At 39.1% G+C, this 21385-nt stretch overlaps 1 protein-coding gene and 1 non-coding gene across 3 annotated transcripts; one reads left to right on the top strand and one right to left on the bottom strand.

Moving 5' to 3' along the window:
• Positions 1-14524: 14524 nt before the first annotated feature.
• trnag-ccc (transfer RNA glycine (anticodon CCC)) lies at positions 14525-14595 on the bottom strand. The gene has a single exon. It is a non-coding gene; the product is annotated as a tRNA-Gly (tRNA).
• Positions 14596-14848: 253 nt separating this feature from the next.
• On the top strand, positions 14849-21385 carry prdm9 (PR domain containing 9). Of its 2 annotated transcripts, none has more exons than XM_055042733.1 (7): positions 14849-14955; positions 16022-16129; positions 16213-16305; positions 16627-16904; positions 17476-17543; positions 18500-18690; positions 18789-21385. In XM_055042733.1, the coding sequence occupies exons 2-7, from the start codon at positions 16033-16035 to the stop codon at positions 20660-20662; spliced, it is 2601 nt and encodes an 866-aa protein (XP_054898708.1). In that variant the 5' UTR covers positions 14849-14955; positions 16022-16032; the 3' UTR covers positions 20663-21385. The 2 variants fall into 2 exon arrangements, with proteins under 2 accessions (XP_054898708.1, XP_054898707.1); XM_055042732.1 differs by lacking the exon at positions 14849-14955 and adding an exon at positions 15268-15331.

Genomic DNA, 21385 nt, shown 5'->3' with positions numbered 1-21385 from the left:
TCATGACAATTTACTAGGGGAGTACTAGAAGAGGTAAGAGTTGAACTAAAATAAATAGATAAACATTACAGAGGATAAGAGCCAAGAGATTGTAGTGAAATGCTTGTGTCTGTTTTTGTCTCAAGATACTTTCTATTAACTGTTGCTCAAAAGAGAAAAAAAATAAAACAGTGTAAACTTCAAAAGAAATATAATCATTAATCAAATTTGGAATGTTTAAATGTTTTGAATTTACATATTCTCTTTAGAAAAAGAAAACAACTAAAAACTTTTCTCCGAACACTTTTAAGAAAGAGAAATCTTTTTTTTTTTTTTTTTTTACCTCTCAGCTGGTGCCCAGTGATAAGCAAAGCAACAGAATACAGATCACACATTAAAGAATTTTATCTGTGGCTCTTTAATGGATTTTCTCAGATGGGTTCTGTTCGTACTTCAAAGGCTTAGAATCACATTGACAGGAAGAGAAAAATCTGGAGTTGACATGCAGATCACAATTTACCTAACCTGGTACAACCTCAAAATATATCAATCGCAAAAGAATTGCTCTTTTGTTTATGGGCAACGAAAAAGGTTGTGTAACTGTAGTGACCAATCGTCACCACGTCTATCTGGTGCAGTTTGTTAACAAGGTCCCATTCATTTCTGCGCTTCATTCAAATCCATTTTTTCCATTTCTAATCAATGATATATGCACGTTATCGTTTGGGTGCACCCACAGTGACAAACAAAAGCAATTAAAGCATGTCAACCGGCTATCTTTTTTTAAAAAATGCATTAGTCATTTAATTGGCATGTAGTTTCAACTTTTCCATCTCTGCTCCAGCTGTTTGTATCACTGAAGGAAAAATATTACCATGGTACCTATCTACATTTTTCTTTTATCGTGTGCCGGCTCTGCACTTTGTGGCTGTGCAGATATAATTTTCTTTTAATGCAGTTGATTTTGTGCTTGGCTTTGCTGTCTGCTTCAGCCAGTGGGCTCTCCACATCCTAAAATGATTGCTACTTTACTCGTCAATATTCTGTTTACGAGTCACTGTAACAGTTAAAAAGCATTTGCTTCCACCCTTCATACAGCTTAGCTTAACTCTATAAACAACAACACTTACTTTCATGCAATGTTTTCCACAGTTGACAGTTATTCATTAAGCTTCTCGATCTGGGACCAGAGTCCTAATTTTGTACCACAAACAAGCAATTGCAAAATGGTATGACAATTAGAAAAAATAATTCTTGAATCCTTGGTTAAGGCATCACAATGTTTTCATACAGGTAGACCACCTCAGAAATGTTGCAGCTAAGCAGTAAAATAGAAATCTTTTCCGAGCAAACATAAATGTCATATCAAATCAACATAGCAAACAGTCACTATTTCACCTGGTTCTTCTTGTGCGTCGTTACTTTTTCGGAATATCACCAATTGACTCATCTGTAAGCTACTTATCTGACAGCATGGGTCACCTCATAACAAGTACTAACTAATAGTTGTTTACTCTTTCTTTAACTTGTGGGCAAAGTTCATTGCGTGCTTTCTGCAAAGCTGGAACCAAACATGGAACTTCCTCTTGGAGTTCTCCTTTAACGCCCTGAACCCTGTTAGCACCTTGTTCATCATGAAAGCCATGTTTACACGTGCCGGTAGAGCACAAGTATAGCCATCACTAACCTACAGCAGATTGTTTAAACAGCAAAATGTGCATAACAAGGAATTCTTATCCTGTAGTCTGATCTTGTTTATACCTCTATTGAATTGAATAAGTTGCTTTCTGGCATGTGCATCTTAAATTACATGTGTGATGAAATACATGGTGATAATGAAAGGAGGGTAAAAACACAAACAAACTAAAACATTGAGTCTAATAGAGTGTTATCTCAGTTGGACTGAAGCAAGTTCATTTTATCCGCTCCTTCAATTAGTCTAGCAAAAGTTACTTTCTTTCATTTTTTTTGTGCACATTGTTGGTAGGTGACAGAAACAGAGATACAGTTCTGAAAAGTGTAGCATACATTTGCATTCAGTCCCCCTGAGTCAACTTTAGTCCCTTCTCTATCAACGCGACTTTAACCGGATCTGTCTTAGTCCGCCCTGGCCAGATTTGTCTTCATTTACAAATCCTACGCTAATGTTGATTGTTTTCTGTTCTAATATGGTTCAAATGCTAAAGGCTCCTTCTCAGTCTTGATCATCTTTGTTTCTTTGTCTCCTGAAAGATTAAAGTAGAGATTTGAATCTCAACTTGTAAAACACACGTTTTCATGCTCACCAGAAAATGTAAATATGGACATTGTATTCGTCTTTAATGTTCATTCCAGGAAGAAAAGACTTTGTGACTCAAATCTCAGGTTTGATGGTTCAGTCCAGTCCAGCGGCTCTCCTGATCAGTCTCTGCATGTGGGAAAGCTTAGCCACCCGTACGATTTGAAGGACTTTTTGTTTTTAACTACTGTCATACTGATGGTTTGGCCATGTGGTCTGAATCCAGCATGATGCCAAGAAAATTCCCCGTCACATCTTTATACCACTTCTGAGAAAACCATGCCTGAGATAAACACTCAAAGTGAGAGAAAACCTGTCCAATATGAAGCATGCAGATGGATGTTTGGAGAAAAACTGCAGCCGCTTGTATCCGTAGCTATCTTCACATCTCTGGAGAACTTTTCACAGCACAGTGAAGCCATATGCAGTACTTGATTTGTCAATTCAGACCTGCACTTTCGCTCTAACCAGCCTTGGGATGTTTGCCACTGTTACAGTTTTGAAAATCACAGGTTCCCTTTTTAATGCAGTTGGTTGTTTATAAAGGCCGTGCCAGCTGGAGCTGTGATCGCAGGTCACTAGTTTCTTTTAATCAGCCATGGAGAGCAGTTCAAAAATGGTCTTACTGTCTTACTCAAAACATTACTCTCACTGTTGGGATTAGTGGTTTGCTTTCAGATTAGTAATAACAGAGGAGGTCATCAGCATCCATGTAAACAGAATGTGTGTGCAAATTAGAGATTTAAGAACTTCTCCGCTTGGTTCCCAAATATCAGCAGTGATTTCATTGATCAAACGTACGTTCCAGTTCCAGCGGCACTTGCCCTGTTACGTAGTCACCAGGCAGACCAAGATATTTGGGTCCTTCCTTTCAAATGGTGCTCACTTGATCTTTGTCCTCAATCAACTCTTTTGTTTTGGTTGCATTTGAGCAGCCTTTTTTTTTTTCAGGTTACTAAGGATTTCTTTTGTTGTATCAGGACTTTCCAACTTCAGGATGATACAACTTAGACATGACTAAGCAATCCAGCAGGAAAATGATCTCAAGCACACATAGAAATGAAAATTGTAAATTAAAAATTATATATATATATATATATATATATATATATATATATATATATATATATATATATATATATATATATATATATATAAATTTATGAGGTTAAACATTATTACATTTTCACTAAACTATTAATATATTTTTTTGCACATTGTTTTCATTTATGGGTTTGAGGTGAAAGAAGACAGCTTGAATGCAATTATTTTCCGCTCACTAAAAAGATTTTCTTAAAAGCCTAATAAGCTTATATGTAGTTCTTTTTACATTTTGACTCTTATTTCCTATATGCATTTTTGTCCAGTTTGAAACTTTGTGTAAAATTTTCTGTTTTTGTTACTCTCTTTTATAATTTATTTATTTAATGTCAACAAAAAGTGGCGACTAAAATAGTTCTTGTTATTCATACCTCATAAGGTTTATTCTATGGCTTTTCCTTTTGTTTGTTTCCTTCTGCTGGAACTTCTCAACACGTAAAGCAGCCTCTGAGAGGAATTTTAACCATCTGACAAAACTAACCAGCACACACTCCCGTTGGCCTGAAGCACATGAGGTATTGTGTGAGTAAGATAACTCTGGCAATGTCACTCTCACTTTGTGCTTTTATTGTTGAAGAAAAACAGAACAGTAACCCAAACGCCTGAGCAGAACACCTTTTACTGAAGCAATAACTGTTAAAAGCTGCAGCTGCAAAAGGATCGGTTACATTCTTGATCTGAGATTTTCTGAGAAAGGAGCCGTAAATATTCTGACTTGTGCTACTCGTTAGATCCGTTTGAGATTCGGCAATCGTAGGAAACACAACAATGGAATTTCTGTGGATTTCAAATACATTTTGACCTAGTATAGCATATTTCTATCACTTCATTATTACCAAAACAATGGTAACAATGAAGCTCTGTTAGGATGCATTGGGGGCACCTGGACAACAAATTTTATGTCGTCGCACAAAGTTCGCACCTAAATAGAAATGATCCAGTGATCAAATGGATTTAGGTGTGAACTTGGCCTGGCCATTTTAATACATTATTTTCATTTGCTATAAACCAATTCTATCTCTGAATGTTTGGACCGCTGACTTGTCAAAAGGTCAAGAGTCTATCACAACAAATCTGATCAAATCTATCACAGTTTGAAAGTTCAGAGGATATTTCTACTATGTAATCATTTTACAATGTCTGATGTACATTTTTAAAGTCATTCTTTTTAAGCAGATGGCAGGAAATTGGTTAACATCAGAGAAAAAGAAAACTGAGAAAAGTTAATTTGAACTTTTGCTGCTTATTTTTATTTTTTTGTATTTATTTTTTATTTTTTGCATATATGTTTAAGGCAAGCTGGTCCAACGAATTTTATTTAGCACAAGGGGTGATCTGTAAATAAATTTTAGTAAGCATACATTGTATGCTGGTCTGTCAAACTTACTTTAAAATAAAGCAAACAAAGTTGTCACATGACAAAATGTGAACAATTTCTAAAAGAAGTATGATTTCTGTCTGCAAGCCACTACATGAAACTACATAAGTTAGCAAGGAGGGATAAAGTTCCAACACCAAGACAATTTGGCTAATTAAACCAAATTTGTCTGTGCAGTTTAACAAGAAGAAAAAAAAGCAAAAACTGAGGCAATAATTTAGAAACATGCTTATCTAAGATAAATTTTACACTTTGTTGATTTATATCGAGCTGTCAAATCGCAACATCTGCAACTGTTTCAGATTTTATAAAATGCAAGTACGACCCGTCAGCCAAACAGATTTATCACTGTGTTTTATTGCAGCATGATGAGGAACAACAATATGGAAGTGTTAACCACAACAGACCCAAGTGTGATGAGTCGTTTTCCTTCTCACAGCTTTTCTAATCAGACTGTTTGTTTAACACATTAGAAAGTTGAAATCAGCTGCCAATAATTGATCTGAAGCGTCAGAATTTATTGAACTCAGTAGCCGGGAAATATTTTCGTTTTTACAGCAACAGACTCGATTTCTGACTTGTCCAGCTTGGCACATTGAAATAACAGGCCACACATGGAAACAATTATGGCAATAATATGGGCTGTTTTCACAGCTGTACTCTGGGGGAGGGGTGGACGAGAAGCTGCAGGATTCAATAGATTGTGGGGGGAGAAAGAGGAGAGTACATGGCTTTCACCAATGACAATGCCACTGTATTATGCAATCCTTTTAAAAAGTATTTTTTTATTTTATTTTAGAGTCTCTCTTGTTATCATTAAAGTGGTGTTGTTCAGCAGTTTTCCAATACAGCCAGTGAAGCTTTTTTTTCATATAATGAACATCCTATGTAAGTTTTTGTTTTTGAAAACAAACGAAAAACATAAATCCAAAAGGCACAATAACAAAAATTATTGTGCCTGTATATTGGCCTTAAAATATTAAATTATTTCTATCTCAGCATAAATGTCTCACACAGGGGTAAAGAAGTGTTTGTTTGTTTCTTTTAATTTAAGATATATGCGACTCCATAAAACCATTCCTTTAAATCTTAGTCAACTAAATCTCAAGTTACATGAGTAAAACTAAAATAAATTCAAATGAATAAATTGCTACAGAAATTAAATTGCATCTAATCATCTGATGGCCACCGTCCTCCAGCAGTTCCTAAACGGTGCTCGAGAAAACATTAAAAACATCTGCTGCTGATGTTGGTTGTCCCGCTGATATCAAGAATAGAAAGAAAAAAGCTGTTGCACTTGACATTCAAAGAAAAGAAACTCATAAAAGGCAGGAATCGGTGTTGTCTCCCAGCACTTGTGACAACAAACTGAGGGCCCCGCTGAGCTGTGAGATATCCAAAACTAGGACACCTGTTGGTTTTCCTTGGTTCTTCCTAAGATCAGGTCAAGCAAGGAACCGACAGAATATTTATTGTAAAAACAGCAGACAGGTTACTCTGTCTGGAAGGTGGTTTTTGTTGTGTCTGTTGTTCAGTGTTTTAGAAGAATGGGGTAGATGAGTTAAAATACAAAGTTCAGTGAAAATGGACACACTAAGTAATACTGTGGGAACTGAACAAGTTGAAGCAATTGCAAGAGTGAACAGATAACTTCCTGGTCTCTCGTATTTCCCGTTACAGCTGCAATAATTGAAATTCATGCTTTTCGGTGCTGATTATCGCCAATCAATTTTGGACAAATGCAGAACCACTCAAATCAGAATTCACCTGGAGAAGCTTCTGTAAAATGTGTGCTTTTGTACAAACTTCTTTCTTCCCTCATACAGGTGCTCTTTCATTTGCAAAAGTGAAAGTCATATGTTATGTCCATTCATTGTAGACATAAAACTATATTTTAAGCACACATTTATATTTGATGGTAGTTTACAGCTGATGAAATCCCACAATTCACGTTGTGAGATGAACCCCAGAAATGAACATTTCACTCACATGATCACATTTTACTTCTCTGACATTCCAAAGATTGTTAAAACATTAAGTGTTCATAAACCTGAAGTGTTATGATGTTGACTAGGTTTCATTTCCTGTTCATACACGGCTAAGATCATGATAATCTGCTTTAGAACTCAGTGAACGGATAGAATAATCCTTAAGTGATTAATTGTTGCCTATACTAAAATAGTTGTTTGTGATTGGCCAGTGGGATGTGTTTGTCCTCTGTAATCTGCTCTAAGTCATTCTGCCCAACAAAAACATCCAGACATTTTCACCCTGAAAACGTAACTGTAAAAAAGTAACTATTTATTAAATTATTTCACCAAATGATTAAGTTTGAAAAAGGTTTGGTTTTAGTTTTCTCCTGAACAAGTCTTTTAACTTCCTCTCTTTAACTCTCTAAAGTAATACTAAAGAGGATAATATTTAAGATAATATTACTGTAAAGAGTTATTTTATGCAAAAATAATCTTTAAGATAAAGTTGTGCTTTACCTTAAAATATAACTTTGGCCCAGCAGTCCAGGCCTTTTTGATTAGCACACTTTCTGTTTCAAGCTGCGACTTTCCAGTACTATCATCTCCAGGCTGTAGTTATCCTATCCAGACAATATGCATATTATGTCTCAGTTTTTTTCAGATGAACTTGAGTAATAACATTTTTTAAGAAAGTGAGACCTCTGCTGGTATTGGAATCTACAGAAGAGCAAATCTCTGCATCTGATTTGAGTAAGCTTGATCTGTTTGCCAGATCAAGAGTCAAACTAAGAAAAAAAACACAATGATACAAAGTTTTTCTTGCAGCTTTAAATAACATGGCAAAAGGCTTGCTTGGGAACATCAAGACACATGGAACCTGTAATTTTCGGATGCAACTCTTGTGTGTGAAATGTTTTCTCCTTCCTCTGTCACGCACGCGGACCTCTTTGGTCCTGCTTTACAATTAATTTTCTGTTCACTTTGAGGCAGGAAGCAGCTTTTCCCATTTGAATGGGGTTGTTGTTCCAAAGTGCCACCCCTACCTCCTTCTCCATCTTCTCCTGACCTCTGAATAAGGAAGTTTTATGCAGCTGACCTTTTGACCTTTGTGTCTGTGTATTTACGTCTGAGAAAATAGTGAAATTATGACACTTAACTCTGTCGCCTACATGTGACTGGGACAGCTTTGTGTGGACTGTTGGGGCCATTCAGACCATAGGTCAGTCTGTGGCAGCCGACTCTCTGGTTTAATAGCTCAATAACTCAAGCGCATTCACACTGACATGCCATGAAAACCTCAAAAATTCAATAATCAGACAGATTATAAAGAATAAATGTTCCAACGTTTAATTTGTTGATTAGAGTCGACTGACTATGGAGTTTTTGGATACTCATTGCGAGCTAACGTCTCAGGATCAGTGCGTTAACGTGAACGTAGTGAAGAGTGAGACGTCAGCTAAACAGTATTAGGGGGTTCCCACAGAGCGGCGGCTATAAATCAGAGCTGCCTGTGAATAAGTGTGCAGAAACATCCATGCATGCCACTGCACCACTTCTAACTTTGTTTACATCCTTCACAAACCTAAGACTGTGTGGTTTAGCAACTGCAGCGCCCTGAAATATTATCAATTGTTGAACTCTTCCAGACATTCCACATCGTGACCTCAAACATTTGTGTGCTTTATTGGGGGTTGTACAAAATGTAATAAACAACAAAAGACGGTGCATAGTTGTGAAGTGGAAGGAAAGTTATTGGTCTCAAGAACCAGTATGTCAGAACCCATGAGAGTGTGATCTCACTCACTGACACTTTGCTGGAGATCTGGTCCACCTGCTGCTTCACGCACCTGTGGCTAATCAGCACCTTTTGGTTGGTTGGCGGTGTAAAGAAGATGATCAATTTACATATAATGATTAAAGCTGCAGCAGGTAAGATTGATAAATAGTATGTTTTTTTTTTATTATTTTTTACTTATTTGTTAAATCTCTCACAATGTCCTGACAGTGTAATACGAGAGAAAAAGTCAAGCTTCTGTGCCTTCTGCTTGTGGTTCTACTAATATCTGAAATACACTGCTCTGTTGGAAACAACCAAGACCAACCAACCAAGAGAAAGTTCTTTTCATTGTCAGTCATCCTTCCTTTTTCCCTCTGCAACATCACAGCTCCTTCCTCACCACGGAACCTGCCATGAACACGAAAACTAGCAAACATGGCCTGATGACGGTGGATAAAGGTTTTCTGTAGCTGCAGCAAACTGGCAGTCTTGAGCAGCACATACAGGAGCTTCCACTCCAGATTTACACACTGCTTTGTGTTAGTCTGTATGAAAATATTCCAAATAACTTCACGCAATGATTATTGCATACAAACTATGACAAAGTTCTGGGAGTATTTGTTTTCTCTGTCCAGGGTATTTTAGTTTTTCAATTATGATAAAAGTAAAGTGCCATGTTAAGAAATGGAAAATATCTCAGTACAACCAGATGATTTGTAAAAGAAAAGATTTACATCTTTTCTTTTAAAGATGTAAATCTTTAAAAGAAAAGATTGTGTCACAAACAAATTAAACATTGGTTTAGTTTGTTTGTGACTCAAACAAACTAAACCAATGTTGTTAAGGCAGTAATGTTAAAAAACATGAAAGGTTTCAGACATTTTATGTCAACAGAAAATTTGACATCTTAGAAAAAACCAGCAACCCAGCGATCCTGCATCAAAATTAGTAAATCACTTGGTGTAACATTTTTTTTCCCTCAACTTAGCAACTCAGTTGTCTTCTATCTTAGCCGTATTCTAGAATATGCATTCATGATTGAGGCAAAGTAACCAGAACATTTGTGGGAAAATCGAGCAAAACACTGATTCCACTCATCTGCGGTGCTATCTGTGAGGACCAGTGTTACTCAATCATCTCACAGAAGCTGGTGGTAAGCAGACCACAGATGTTCCTCATGTGTGGTCACAGTGTTTTCACTGAGCTCTTTGGAGCTCAATCAAGAAGCCCCTCTGATCTCCAGGAGGTCCAATTCCAGAAAACAAGAATCCTCCTGCTGCAGTGGTAAAGCCAAGACGCAGTCGATGCACGATCAGATGCCCTCTTATCTACTCAGCCTGGCTTGATGCAGATGTCAATCAGCAAAACATCTCAGTAATGGTGTCCTTGTTAATTGCCTCCCCTTTTTGTGGCTGTAATTATTTCCACTCATGATTTCTATCTGCAAATGTGGTCTGAAAGGCATATGGATTTGGTTTTCTGATGCACGCCTTACTGAGCGCTCAGAGAGATGCCGCACAGCAAAGTTGAACTTTTAAAGTGGTTCTGAAATGGAGGTGCTTACCCCTTGTGCTGATGTTGCTATTCTGCCAAGGCTTGCCTTGTTTTGTTCTTACAATATATAAGTACTGTAGATCTGCATAAATAAGAAATCATCTAAACATTTATTGGTTTAAGTAGAGTAATTACACAGTGTTTTAACTGTGCCACACAAATAAATTTGACATTGACATTCACTGTTTGACTTCATTTAATTGTTTTAATGGCATTTAGAGTTTAATGAGTATTTGATGATTAACTAATTCAGTTTGTACTGCATTATAATAAGGATCCAACTAGACTCTGTGCAACTGGATCTGAATGTGATTCTACAATTGTATTCGATGTGAAAAGATTGAATAACATCTTTTCAGACAGATTGTATTGGATCTGTCTGAAAAGTGACTTGCCATGCAGTTATTTGTGGCTACATGATGAAGGTAAACTGAATTCAGTTTTGTGGCAGAAAAATACATGACTGCACATTTTCTCTTTTAATGACTAAGCTTCCCATGAGAGTGCCTTTATTTGCATATCCTTTGAGTCTTTGCGTCTGACTCTCAGATCATTAGACTTGGTAACGGTGTGATATCCAAATGGCTTCGGGGCAGGTTCAGCCTGCACGTCTGAATTCCATGCAAATGGTTAATCCCGTTCTGCAGCATGACTGGAGTAGGCTGACCTGGCCTGGAAAGATCGCACTAGTTCAGATTCAGTCGGCAGCTCAAAGATGCTGCTGACGGCGCATGACAAAAACTGATAAATTATTTTGACAATTGAACCATCATGCAGACATGAGCCTTTGGTTATGGAGATCCAAATAGATCGAAGTTCGAAACCGGGTCCTCACCCCACCTCCTACACTTGAAGACCACAAGGAGGTCAACCGTCATTTCTTTAAAGCTTCTCCTCACGCATAAATAAACCTGGATGCACCCTCCTCCTCACTGCAAACCCTAAAAGAGCCTTCTGAAAGTCTAAGAGCATTCCTCCATGAAGACTTTCCCCTTTTTAACTTTGATTTTACGCTTTTGAAAACCCCTGCAGCTGCGTCAGACCCAGACAAGAGGCTCCATACCTGATGAAACAATGGCGTGGTGGGGAGGGGTTGCTGCATGGTAAAGCTAAATCAAGCTTTGGGATGCAGTAGGGGGCAGGGAGCTGTATTGTCTAACTTCTTCTCACCACCACAGGGGAAAAAAAAAAGGTTCTCCATTCTCAGTTTTCTGTAGAAAAAATCAAATTAGCTTTGGCATAGTTGTGAATGAACAGAATCCAAAAGTGGAGTCAGTGCTCCACCTCACTATGCTTTGATATCCACAAGCAGTGGCGGAGCCAGAGGGGTGGCCGGGGTGGCACTTGCCACCCCCAACAGACCGCTGGCCACCCCACTGGAAATGGTCATTTTAAAATATAATACTTATGAGATCGGCAAAGATTTGCCAGGAAAACTGTAATTTCCGACTGTCCCTGAAGGCAGCTCGATGCCCGACGCTGTTCATTGGTTAAACTGACATGCGGGTCCTGCTTGATCCAAAACACATCAACGGCTTTAGAGTTACACCGTCCAGGAGTTCTGCAGGTATTTACATTTTACCGCTCAGCGGTAACCGCTGTTACCTTCCTAATGAGAGGCGGCACTTGTCATACATTTCTAAAAAGAAAAAAAAATGGTTGTGCACCGCTGCGTTGTGCCTGGTTTATTATATTAGCCATGCTAGTGCTGATAGATGGTGTTTTAGACAGATTCTTTTAACATATGTTTTAGTGCACATGCTGCCCTGTAATGTTTTATATCTCCCAGCTCTTGCTTGAAATGTGTGGTAAGAATATGTGAAAAACCATTAAGTTTTATAATGACTGAAATGTAAGTAGGCTATGTCATATGAAAGCTTTGAATTATAACCTAACTAGTTATATTAATTAATTTTAATTAATGTATTTTTAATTTAGTATTATTTTAGCTAGCTACAGAAAACTAAAAACTAGTTTAAATAATAGTTAAAATAGTGTTGTCTCTGCCAAACAGTCATGGAGTCTAAATACCAAGCTCTTATTTTGTGTAGAGCCAAAATGAAGAGAAAAGGGAATATCTCCCAGTTCTTCTTAAAGAGGCAAAAACCAGGACCAGACAGAACCCTGCAGCAGTGACCAGGACCAGACAGAACCCTGCAGCAGTGACCAGGACCAGACAGAACCCTGCAGCAGTGACCAAGACCAGACAGAACCCTGCAGCAGTGACCAGGACCAGGCAGAACCCTGCAGCAGTGACCAGGACCAGGCAGAACCCTGCAGCAGTGACCAGGACCAGGCAGAACCCTGCAGCAGTGACCAGGACCAGACAGAACCCTGCAGCAGTGACCAACCTGGAGAATCCAGCCAGGAGACTCCAGGCCCAAGTGTATCACCAGCGGGTTAGAGGCTGTGACAGAAAGTTATTAAGTATTAAAATCCAATAAACCTAATTCTAAAGGTTAGCATGATGCTTTTTGCATTTTTTATTGTGTCTGTTTATGCATTTCCAATTAAGTTCCAGAGAGAGATGAGGGTGATACAGATTCAGAGTCAGACTCTGGGGAGGAAGACAGTGAAGCAGAAGAAAATGGCACTGAACTCCCCGCACCCAGCACAACCTATTGCACACCAGAAGCACCAGTTTATTTATTTATTTATTTTTGAGAATTTGTTTTTGGTAATATTCTGGGCTCTGAGTTTACATTTACATGTTCACTGTTCCATAGTGCCGTTTAACGTCTTGTTTGGTCATGGCAAATCTTAGTTAAATAAACCATTTTAATTTGAGTGTGTGTGAGAAAATATTTGTTTCCTTTCGTTCATCATTTGTATACGGACCCCTCTGATAAAGCCTTGCTCACCCTTTGGCCACCCCTTGAAAAAAAGTCTAGCTCCGCCACTGTCCACAAGTTGCTGCTGTGGCTGTCATGGCAGAGGACTTTCCCTCCCTGATCCTTAGCCTCATCACTCCTAATGATGCCCTGGAGGCATGAGGGTCTGTAGGGCAGGTTGCTGGGTGGAAGGTCCCTGGATGAGGCAAAATCTGCTCCTTCTGATGACAAACTTGACAAAAACCATAGAAGCTGAAATAGCAAAACAGAGGTGACCCTTTCAATCTGTATGTGTAGTAGAAATTAGATGTACAAATACACTGGATAAAAAGGATGCATAGCTGTTTTTACCTAACTGATGTCTGATTTCTATTTGCTACATCTCAGTAAAATGAAAGATCTCTTTTTCTTTTATTTGTGTTTATTTGTAGTTTTTAGTCTTGTCTTTTCAATTGCATAACATGATCCAAATGTTTCAGGGACGATTGGTGAAACGTCCCTGGTTCCTTCCCTTGGTAGAATAATGTTTGGAGTTATGGCTTCTTCCTCTCTGAGTAGCATTTCAGCCCATCTCAGTTCAGGATCTGTTTCAGTGGGAAATGACACTGTCTAACGAGCCTGAGCCAGCATCCTCACACAGTTTATTCATTTGTTCTGGCTTGATATGTACATTTCACACCAAAAACATTAGAATTTTTTTATACACATAACCTGTCTCCCTCCTCAACCGTACGATGAATCTGACATATGAAAGTCCACCGTTCTCTTTCTGATATCTTGGTTGATTTATTTGTTGTTGTTTTTTCTTTCATATTACACAAAGAAGCAGCTTTTAAAGGGTTGTCTGTAGTTAGCTCAAATGCTATGGAATAATCTGTCAGATTCATTGTAAAACCAATGAATCTGTCACATAGAAATGACGTCTCAGTGTAAACATCATTTGCGCTACACCTAGTTAGTTAAAGGTATAGTAGTCCTAGTTTATGTAAACTTCTGACTTTGAATACAGTACAAAAAATATCTTTCATTGTTCTGACATCAAGCAAAAAAAGACTATTTTTGCAGACCAATTGACTTGAAATAAGAATAGTTTAGTCTTAATTAATCTCAAACAGAGAAAAAAAATAAGCTGTCTTTTCAGACAGTCTGGATAAATATCTGGCTTCAACTTTACTTTTAATAATAATAAAAAAACACCCAAATCAATCTAAGAGTGAAGACGAAAAACATTGTTTTAATTTGTTCTGCAGAAACCAAACACGTAATACAATGCTGGCCTCTTGTGTAAATTCAAAGACACAGCATGTTCAGAAAAGAGAATACCTTGGGTGAACTTGAACAGGGAGCATGGTGGTCAAAAGAGTTCATTGTGTGATATATTAATATCCAGTCATTCTGACGCATGCCTGGCTTTTAACTGGAAATATTTGCAAGGTTTTTTGCATGTTACCACTGCAAAAATGATTATCCAGGCTGAAGGAGGATGAGGAGTTCTCTTCTTCAAGTGCTGCCTTCTCTCTGAATCACTCACTGACTGTTTATAAACGTCATTACACACTCTTGCTGCAAAAACAAACGTCCTTATGCTATTAAGAAAGCCAAACCCCCATTTAAATATGCAATGAGCTCTGGAACAAAAAGGAGAAAAAAACGTGCGCCGCCCGGGAATCGAACCCGGGTCGCAAGAATGGGAATCTTGCATGATACCACTACACCAGCGGCGCACACACGTTGTCCTTTTGACGCTGCACATATTGGATACAGAGCCACAGTCGGGGTGTTGGAAATCTTGAATATGAATGTGTGTGGAGATAACTCTTGACTACATTATCTTATCTAGTTCATTTGTGTTGTAAAACAAAAAGCGGGGAAAATGTATTGAATAGGACGATGTTCTTTTATTTGATTAAAAAGGCAGTGTTTTCCTTTATGCTGAAAGTTTTCTGTGTTTACTTCCGGTGTTGTCGTGTAACACCAGAGTAACTTCCTCTATCGAGACCTCATGTTGCTAACGGTCAAAATATGTGGTATTTGAAACCAATTTATTGCATGTTTCGATGTTAGACCTGCTACAACTCAAAAAGGTTTGTGGTTTTTCATTTTCACTATTTAATCTCTTATTTCGTAAAATTATTTTCTTTTACGTCAGGGTGTAATATTTAGCTGTGTGAGGCTAATTATCATGTTACAGTCATAGCTATGATACACGGTAAGTTAACTGTTGTTCGTCGTAACTGAGAATAGATTAATTATTGCCAGGCAAATTTTAGCCTCACTGGAGCGTTGCAGTAATGTTCCTTAATGGTTACGTATGCGATGTGTGACAGAGAACTGGAAACTGAACTCAGACACCTTTAAGAACGTTGTTCTGTTTTTTTCACTACTAGAGAAGATTCTCTAAAGATGGATGAACCTTGAGCGAACGTTCTCTGCAGACGTTCCTCTTCTGTTTATTTGAAGGTGTGAGATTTTCGAACTTTTACTGAACGATTCGTATATGCTTTCTGGAACTTGACACTGATGCTTTAGAGGATCATCAATTGATGTGACAGACTTTTTAACATTCTTTCAGGGAAGAGTTGCCCAACCATGATCCTCAAGGCATACTGTCCTGCATGTTTTATGTTTGCTTGCTTCAGTGCACCTGATTTCAGTTAATGGCTGATTAAAAAGTTTTTACTACGTGCCTCAGTGAAACAGGTGTGTTTAAAGCAGGGCAACAGAACATGCTGTGCAGTGTGCCTTGACAGTGCTTTAGGGAACAGTCTTATTAGAGAACTGTTTGTAAATGTTCCCTAAATGTTAGATAATTTCAAAATTCATGGAAAGGTTCCAAAGCTTTTGCATTTTGTGGTCTTCTGGGACATTCTGTGGTTACAGATGTCTTCGCCTCATGGAAAGCATAACAGTGTTCTAATTTTTAGAGAACCTTCTTCAGGTTACTTTGCAAAAGTTGTTAACTTTCTCATAAAGTCGAAACATTTGTAGTGTCCAGAGAAGTTCACAGTGAGGCTCGTATATTTATGCAACAAAGTGAACCAGTGTTGAAAAATGCATAGGAGATATGTTACGAATTTGTGGGATATCTGTCGATCTCCTACTAATGAAAGTGACACCATTAGAGCTTTTACTAACTTTCACTTCCTGCAGAGGTTTTACCCATGTCTAACAAGAATGGTGAAGTGGAGTGGGTTGAGACAACCGAGGAGGTTGTTGAAACTGAGGAAGGCCTCTCTCTGAAGAACAGCACCCCAGCAGGTAATGTGTGATAACCATATTTTTAAGAAATAAAAGTTTAGCTCTTAAAATTCCTAACATTGCATCTCTGTTTGTGCCTAAAGTGGTGGTTGATTTAGAGTCGACTGAAACGTCACTCCAGAAACTGTTGAGCACTGTGGGACAGGAAGAAAACACAGAGGGCCAAGATGGCTTTGGTAAGTTTATTTCATTTTCCTTTCTTTTTAAAATGAAGAGTTACTAGTTAAACCGGTAGAACATTGTGTTGGACAAGCTGGTGTCAGTGTTGATGGTAGCTCAGCAAACGAATCCTGTAGCCAAACGACGTTTTGATGACATACTTTGTTTATTTGATGCAGAAATGATCTTTTAGTTATTTTTGTGCAAATTATGAATTCTTTTATGAGTAATACAGAAAATATTTTGTTACAATTTTGGAATTTTTAAAAATATTTTTCTTTTAACATATTTCAGCCAGACAAGTGCATTAATATTCTATTTTTCTTTTACATTTCCAGGTTGTGAGGAGTGTCTGCCTCTTTTTCAGGATCAGAGTAATCCTGATGACATTAATGGTCCATCATTTATCCTTGACTTTCCAACGACCATGGGTGTCCCACAGCGAGCTCTTCTCACTTTACCCTTTGGCCTGATGATAGGCAGATCCAGTATTCCCAATGCAGGAGTAGGTGTAATAAATCAAGGTCCAGCACTGTCTCCAGGAATGCATTTTGGACCGTATGAAGGGGAAGTGACAGTGAAAGAAAATGCCATAACTAGTGACTTTTCTTGGGAGGTGAGTTTTGTCCCCTTGCAAACAAACCTGCAGCCCCAACTCTGTAGTCCGAAAAATCATCCAGTTTTATTTACAAATGAAAGGTCAATGTCAAATTTATTTATATAATACCACCAAAGTGCTGTACAGAAAATGCCAATGAAATAAGTTGATGAGAAGGAAAAAGAGAAATAATACAAGAAAAACAATATATATATATATTTCAACAAGAAAAGCATGCATTTGTTATGATGGGACAATCATTAGTCATACACTTCATTGTAGCTGTCTTTATGGACAAGCGACCAAACGTGTGGTGGAAGTATCATTCTGTGTTTCAGAGAGATAAAGGAGATCAATACCTTGAAGAAAATCTGTTCTTAGCTGCAAAAGACTTAAGCATGGGGTGACCGTTCACCTTCCAGCAGGACAGTAACCTTGAGCATACGATTCTAATCAAATGTATTGATGTTTAATGGTTGTAATGTGACGAAATGTGACAGTTCAAAATCATTTTATTAGTCCTGAATACAAACAACAAATTCAAATTCCTTGTGTGTCATCATGTTTATACTATTTTTTTTTTTTTCAGATTTACAAAGGAGAAGATCAGTATGAGTACATAGTCGCCACCAGTGACTCCTATTCAAATTGGATGAGGTATTCTATTCTGAATGTTTGAGCATGAGCACAGCGAAGGTGTACTGAACTAGAGTAAAATTGATGGGCCATTTTTGATAGGTTCACGCTCAACAACAGTGGGTGTATCATCTATGTAAGCACAGGCAGAAATTGTACAAACTTTACCATTTCTAAGTGGTGAACTTTGGTCAATGTTTCTAGATCTGCAATAATATCTCAGGTTTTAAAGGTTTCTTTGAGGCGTCTGTAAAGTTTAGTCAGAGAATGTAAATAACCCTGGCGTACCAAATATCAACTTAAGGGGCGAGTTTTAGCTGGCCTGCTTTTGCTTTATCAAGGCTCATAGAGTTTGTCACAATATTTTCTTAGGCAACTTAATTCTTTCTCATAAGATCATATTACACTTTAATAAATCTGCACATTTGCTGACAATCTTTATCTATATATCTTTTTATTTAGCCAATCATGAACAACAGGACATCGAACACAAGGATAAAGCAAACATGGCATTGCTTTTCTTTTTTCTCACTCCATCTCCGTTCCCATCCTAAAAAAAAAATGTTTAAATTAATTTTGGTAACTGACTGACTAACTGGTGGGTCATGGCTTTTCCAATTAAATCCATATTTAGATTTAAATAATTCTAGTTGTAACAACACATTTTGTCTCAGTGAAAGTTATGGTCCAGATTTTCAGTAGACCAGCCAGACTCCTGACTCTAATCTAAAAGAAAATCTGTGTAGGGAGATAAAGGTCATGGTAATGGCGAGGAGTCCTTCCAGCCTCAAGGACTAGCATTTCATCATCAGAGATAAATGCTCAAAATGCCACCAAAAACATTTAAAAAGTTGTTCAGAAATGATAACAAAGGTTTGATTGCTGTAATGTCAATAAGATTCACAATCTTATTGATTATTGGGCTCAGCTTCATGTTGTATTCAACATGTTTCTACCCGGTCTCTGTTTTTGCATAGGTATGTGAACTTTGCTCGCAGCAAGGACGAGGCCAACCTGCTGGCGGTTCAGTACAAAGGCAGCATCCTGTTCCACTGCTGCCGCGCCGTCCAGACTGGAGATGAGCTCACAGTGTGGCCGAGCAGCAAACTGCGCGCCCACCTCAGCAAAGATTGGTCTGACATGTTGTCTTTGAAGATGAGCAGAACAGGTATCTGTCACTTCTTGAATCTGTCACCAAAACAAGTGTTTGAGATGTAGTCAAATTAAGTTGCTCATTATTTTCCCGTTTTTCCTCTGAAATCGCAGAGAGCAGTGAGAGTGCGTCATCTCCAATTTTCCTCTGCTCCAGCTGTCTTCTCTCGTTCACCACAGAGAGCTTCCTCCTCCGACACATAGAGCACTTTCACTCGCAGCCCAAAGCAGATGAGGCAGCCGGCGAGGAAAACCCCGGCTCCAGAGACGAGTCTCCAGCCTCTCTGGTGATGCTGGTGGATCCAGTTAAATCCAAAACGTGTGACGATTGCGGGAAAGTTTTTAAACAAGTCCCCCACCTCAGGAGGCACAAGCTGTGCGTCCACTCCAACAAGCGACCTTACTGTTGCTCGCATTGCAGGAGAAGCTTCAGTCAGGCATCCGGTTTGGTCAGACACCAGAGTGTTCATTTTGGAAAAGCCGCAGCTACGGACAAGCTTGTCTCTACAGCGGACAGCTCTGCACTCGGATCAGCTGCATCTGAAGAGACAGAAAGAAGCAACCCGAGTGAGGTTGCCCAAGTCGACGTGTATGTTGAAACACAGCGGCTGGATTGTTCAGCTTGCGGAAAGAGCTTCACAAATGAAACACACCTCAAGAAACACGAGGCAGCTGTTCATGAGAAGTTACGCCCTTATGTCTGTTCTGTGTGCCTCAAGTGCTTTGGCCAGTACAATGACCTGGCCAGGCATCTGCAGAGTCACCAGAAGAAGAATGAACATAAAGAGAAAATGGACAAGGATTCGGAGGATGCAGCCACCATGCCGTTTAGCTGTGGTGAGTGTTCAGTGGCTTTCTCTTTGGTGGATGACCTGCAGCTGCACATAAACGAGCTGCACTCTGAAGACTGGGCGGCTGAAAACCAGGGGAGTAGTTCAGCTCCTCCTGTGGAAACCAAAGACCTAAACAGTGCCCCTCTGAGGCCGCAGCGCCTCAAAGCCAGATCTAAAGTTTCTGCCATCACTCAACTTGTAGCACCTAAACGCAAAGCGGCTAATCAGCAAGAAGCCTCAGCTGCCAGAAATGCAAAAATCAAGAAATACAAGTGGTTTAGCTGTAATCTCTGCAAGCAAACATACGGAAACTCAGATGAGCTCAAGGCACACAAGTGCACTTCGAAGCCGCTGAACTGCGGGCAGTGCAGCGCTGCCTTTTGGAAGTCTAGTTTGCTCAGAAGACACAAACAGATGGCACATGGAAGGGTGAAATCTTTCCGCTGCGAGTCCTGTGATAAAGCCTTCTCTACGTCAGCGAAGCTGAGGCAGCATCAGAAAAACAAGTCTTGTCAGAAGTACCACTGCACCTCCGAGCTGTTCCCCTGTTCCTTCTGCCACTTCTCCTTCACCATGAAGAGCTACCTCATCAAGCACATCAAGAGGCATCATCCCAGGGATTACTCGGAAGGCCTGATGGACCTGGAGGAAGCGGAGTACACGTGCTCGGACTGTGGGAGAAACTGCGTGGACGCAGAAGCGCTCGCGTCTCACACGTGCATCAGGCAGCTGAAAGTTCTATATTTGTGCACCGACTGCGGGAAGAGCTTTACGAACCACTACGGCCTGAAGCAGCACCAGCGCATCCACACGGGCGAGAAGCCATACAGCTGCACCTACTGCAGCAAGAGCTTCTCCTACGTGGGCCAGTTGAACGTTCACCTCCGGACTCACACTGGCGAGAAACCCTACCTGTGCACCCACTGCGGCGAGAGCTTCCGCCAGTCGGGAGACCTGAAGAGACACGAGCGCAAACACACGGGCGTGAGGCCGCACGAGTGCACAGAGTGCAGCAAGAGCTTTAGCCGCCTGCAGAGCCTCAAGGCTCACCTGCTGCTTCACCAGGGACAGAGGCTGTTCAAGTGCAGTCAGTGCGGGAAGAGCTTTTCCAGAAACTATCATCTCAGGAGGCACCATCAGAAGGTGCACATGTAGGCAAGTATCAGGACTGTTATTGCTGTGAAGAGTTCAGATTTCCAGATTAAAGTAAATGACTTTACTTTAGCAAGTCTAAGAATAACTTTATGAAAGTTATTCTAGATTTCTGATATTAGCTCATTTTTATTTAGTTCCAAAACCAGTTTTAATGCGAGTTGCCGATGTGTTAGTGGAACACAGTGACATTCTTATTTCTGTTTTATTCACTTTGTGCAAAGCTTTTTTTCTTATTACTCTCCAACTCATCTGAATCAAGTAATCTGAGATTCTGAGGAAATTCTGTAGTTTGATTCAGGTGTGCTGGAGAAGGTATGCATCTAAAAATTGAAGGATAGCAGCCTTCCCGGTTGGACTTGAGTGCCCTTGAGCTAGAAGATGAAAATAAATAAGCATCACAAAAATCCTCCAGAGATAGACAATATCTATTTCAGGTTCCACAGTTTCAGTATGATTGATTGTTTATCCCTAAAACCTCATGACTAAGATTGATTCGGCATCAGTTTACTGCTGATATTGCACCTTTCTGTTCAAGGTTTTTGTGTTTGTTTTTCTAATTTAAATTCACAGAATTTGAATTGCATTCGATGTAAAATACTTCTCAGCATTTGACTCTAAATATTGTATAATTTATTAAAACAAGATTCACTTATGTTTTTTGACAAAACAGGACATGAAACTAAACTGAGATTTGCCATGGTTTGAAATAAAAACACAGCAGCT

The sequence above is a fragment of the Poeciliopsis prolifica genome, unplaced genomic scaffold, assembly GCF_027474105.1.
Source record: "Poeciliopsis prolifica strain line A6 unplaced genomic scaffold, Auburn_PproV2 SCAFFOLD018, whole genome shotgun sequence".
In the NCBI taxonomy this organism is placed as follows: Eukaryota; Metazoa; Chordata; class Actinopteri; order Cyprinodontiformes; family Poeciliidae; genus Poeciliopsis; species Poeciliopsis prolifica.
Note: the sequence above shows the minus strand (reverse complement) of the source record. Positions and strands in the feature narration are given on the sequence as shown.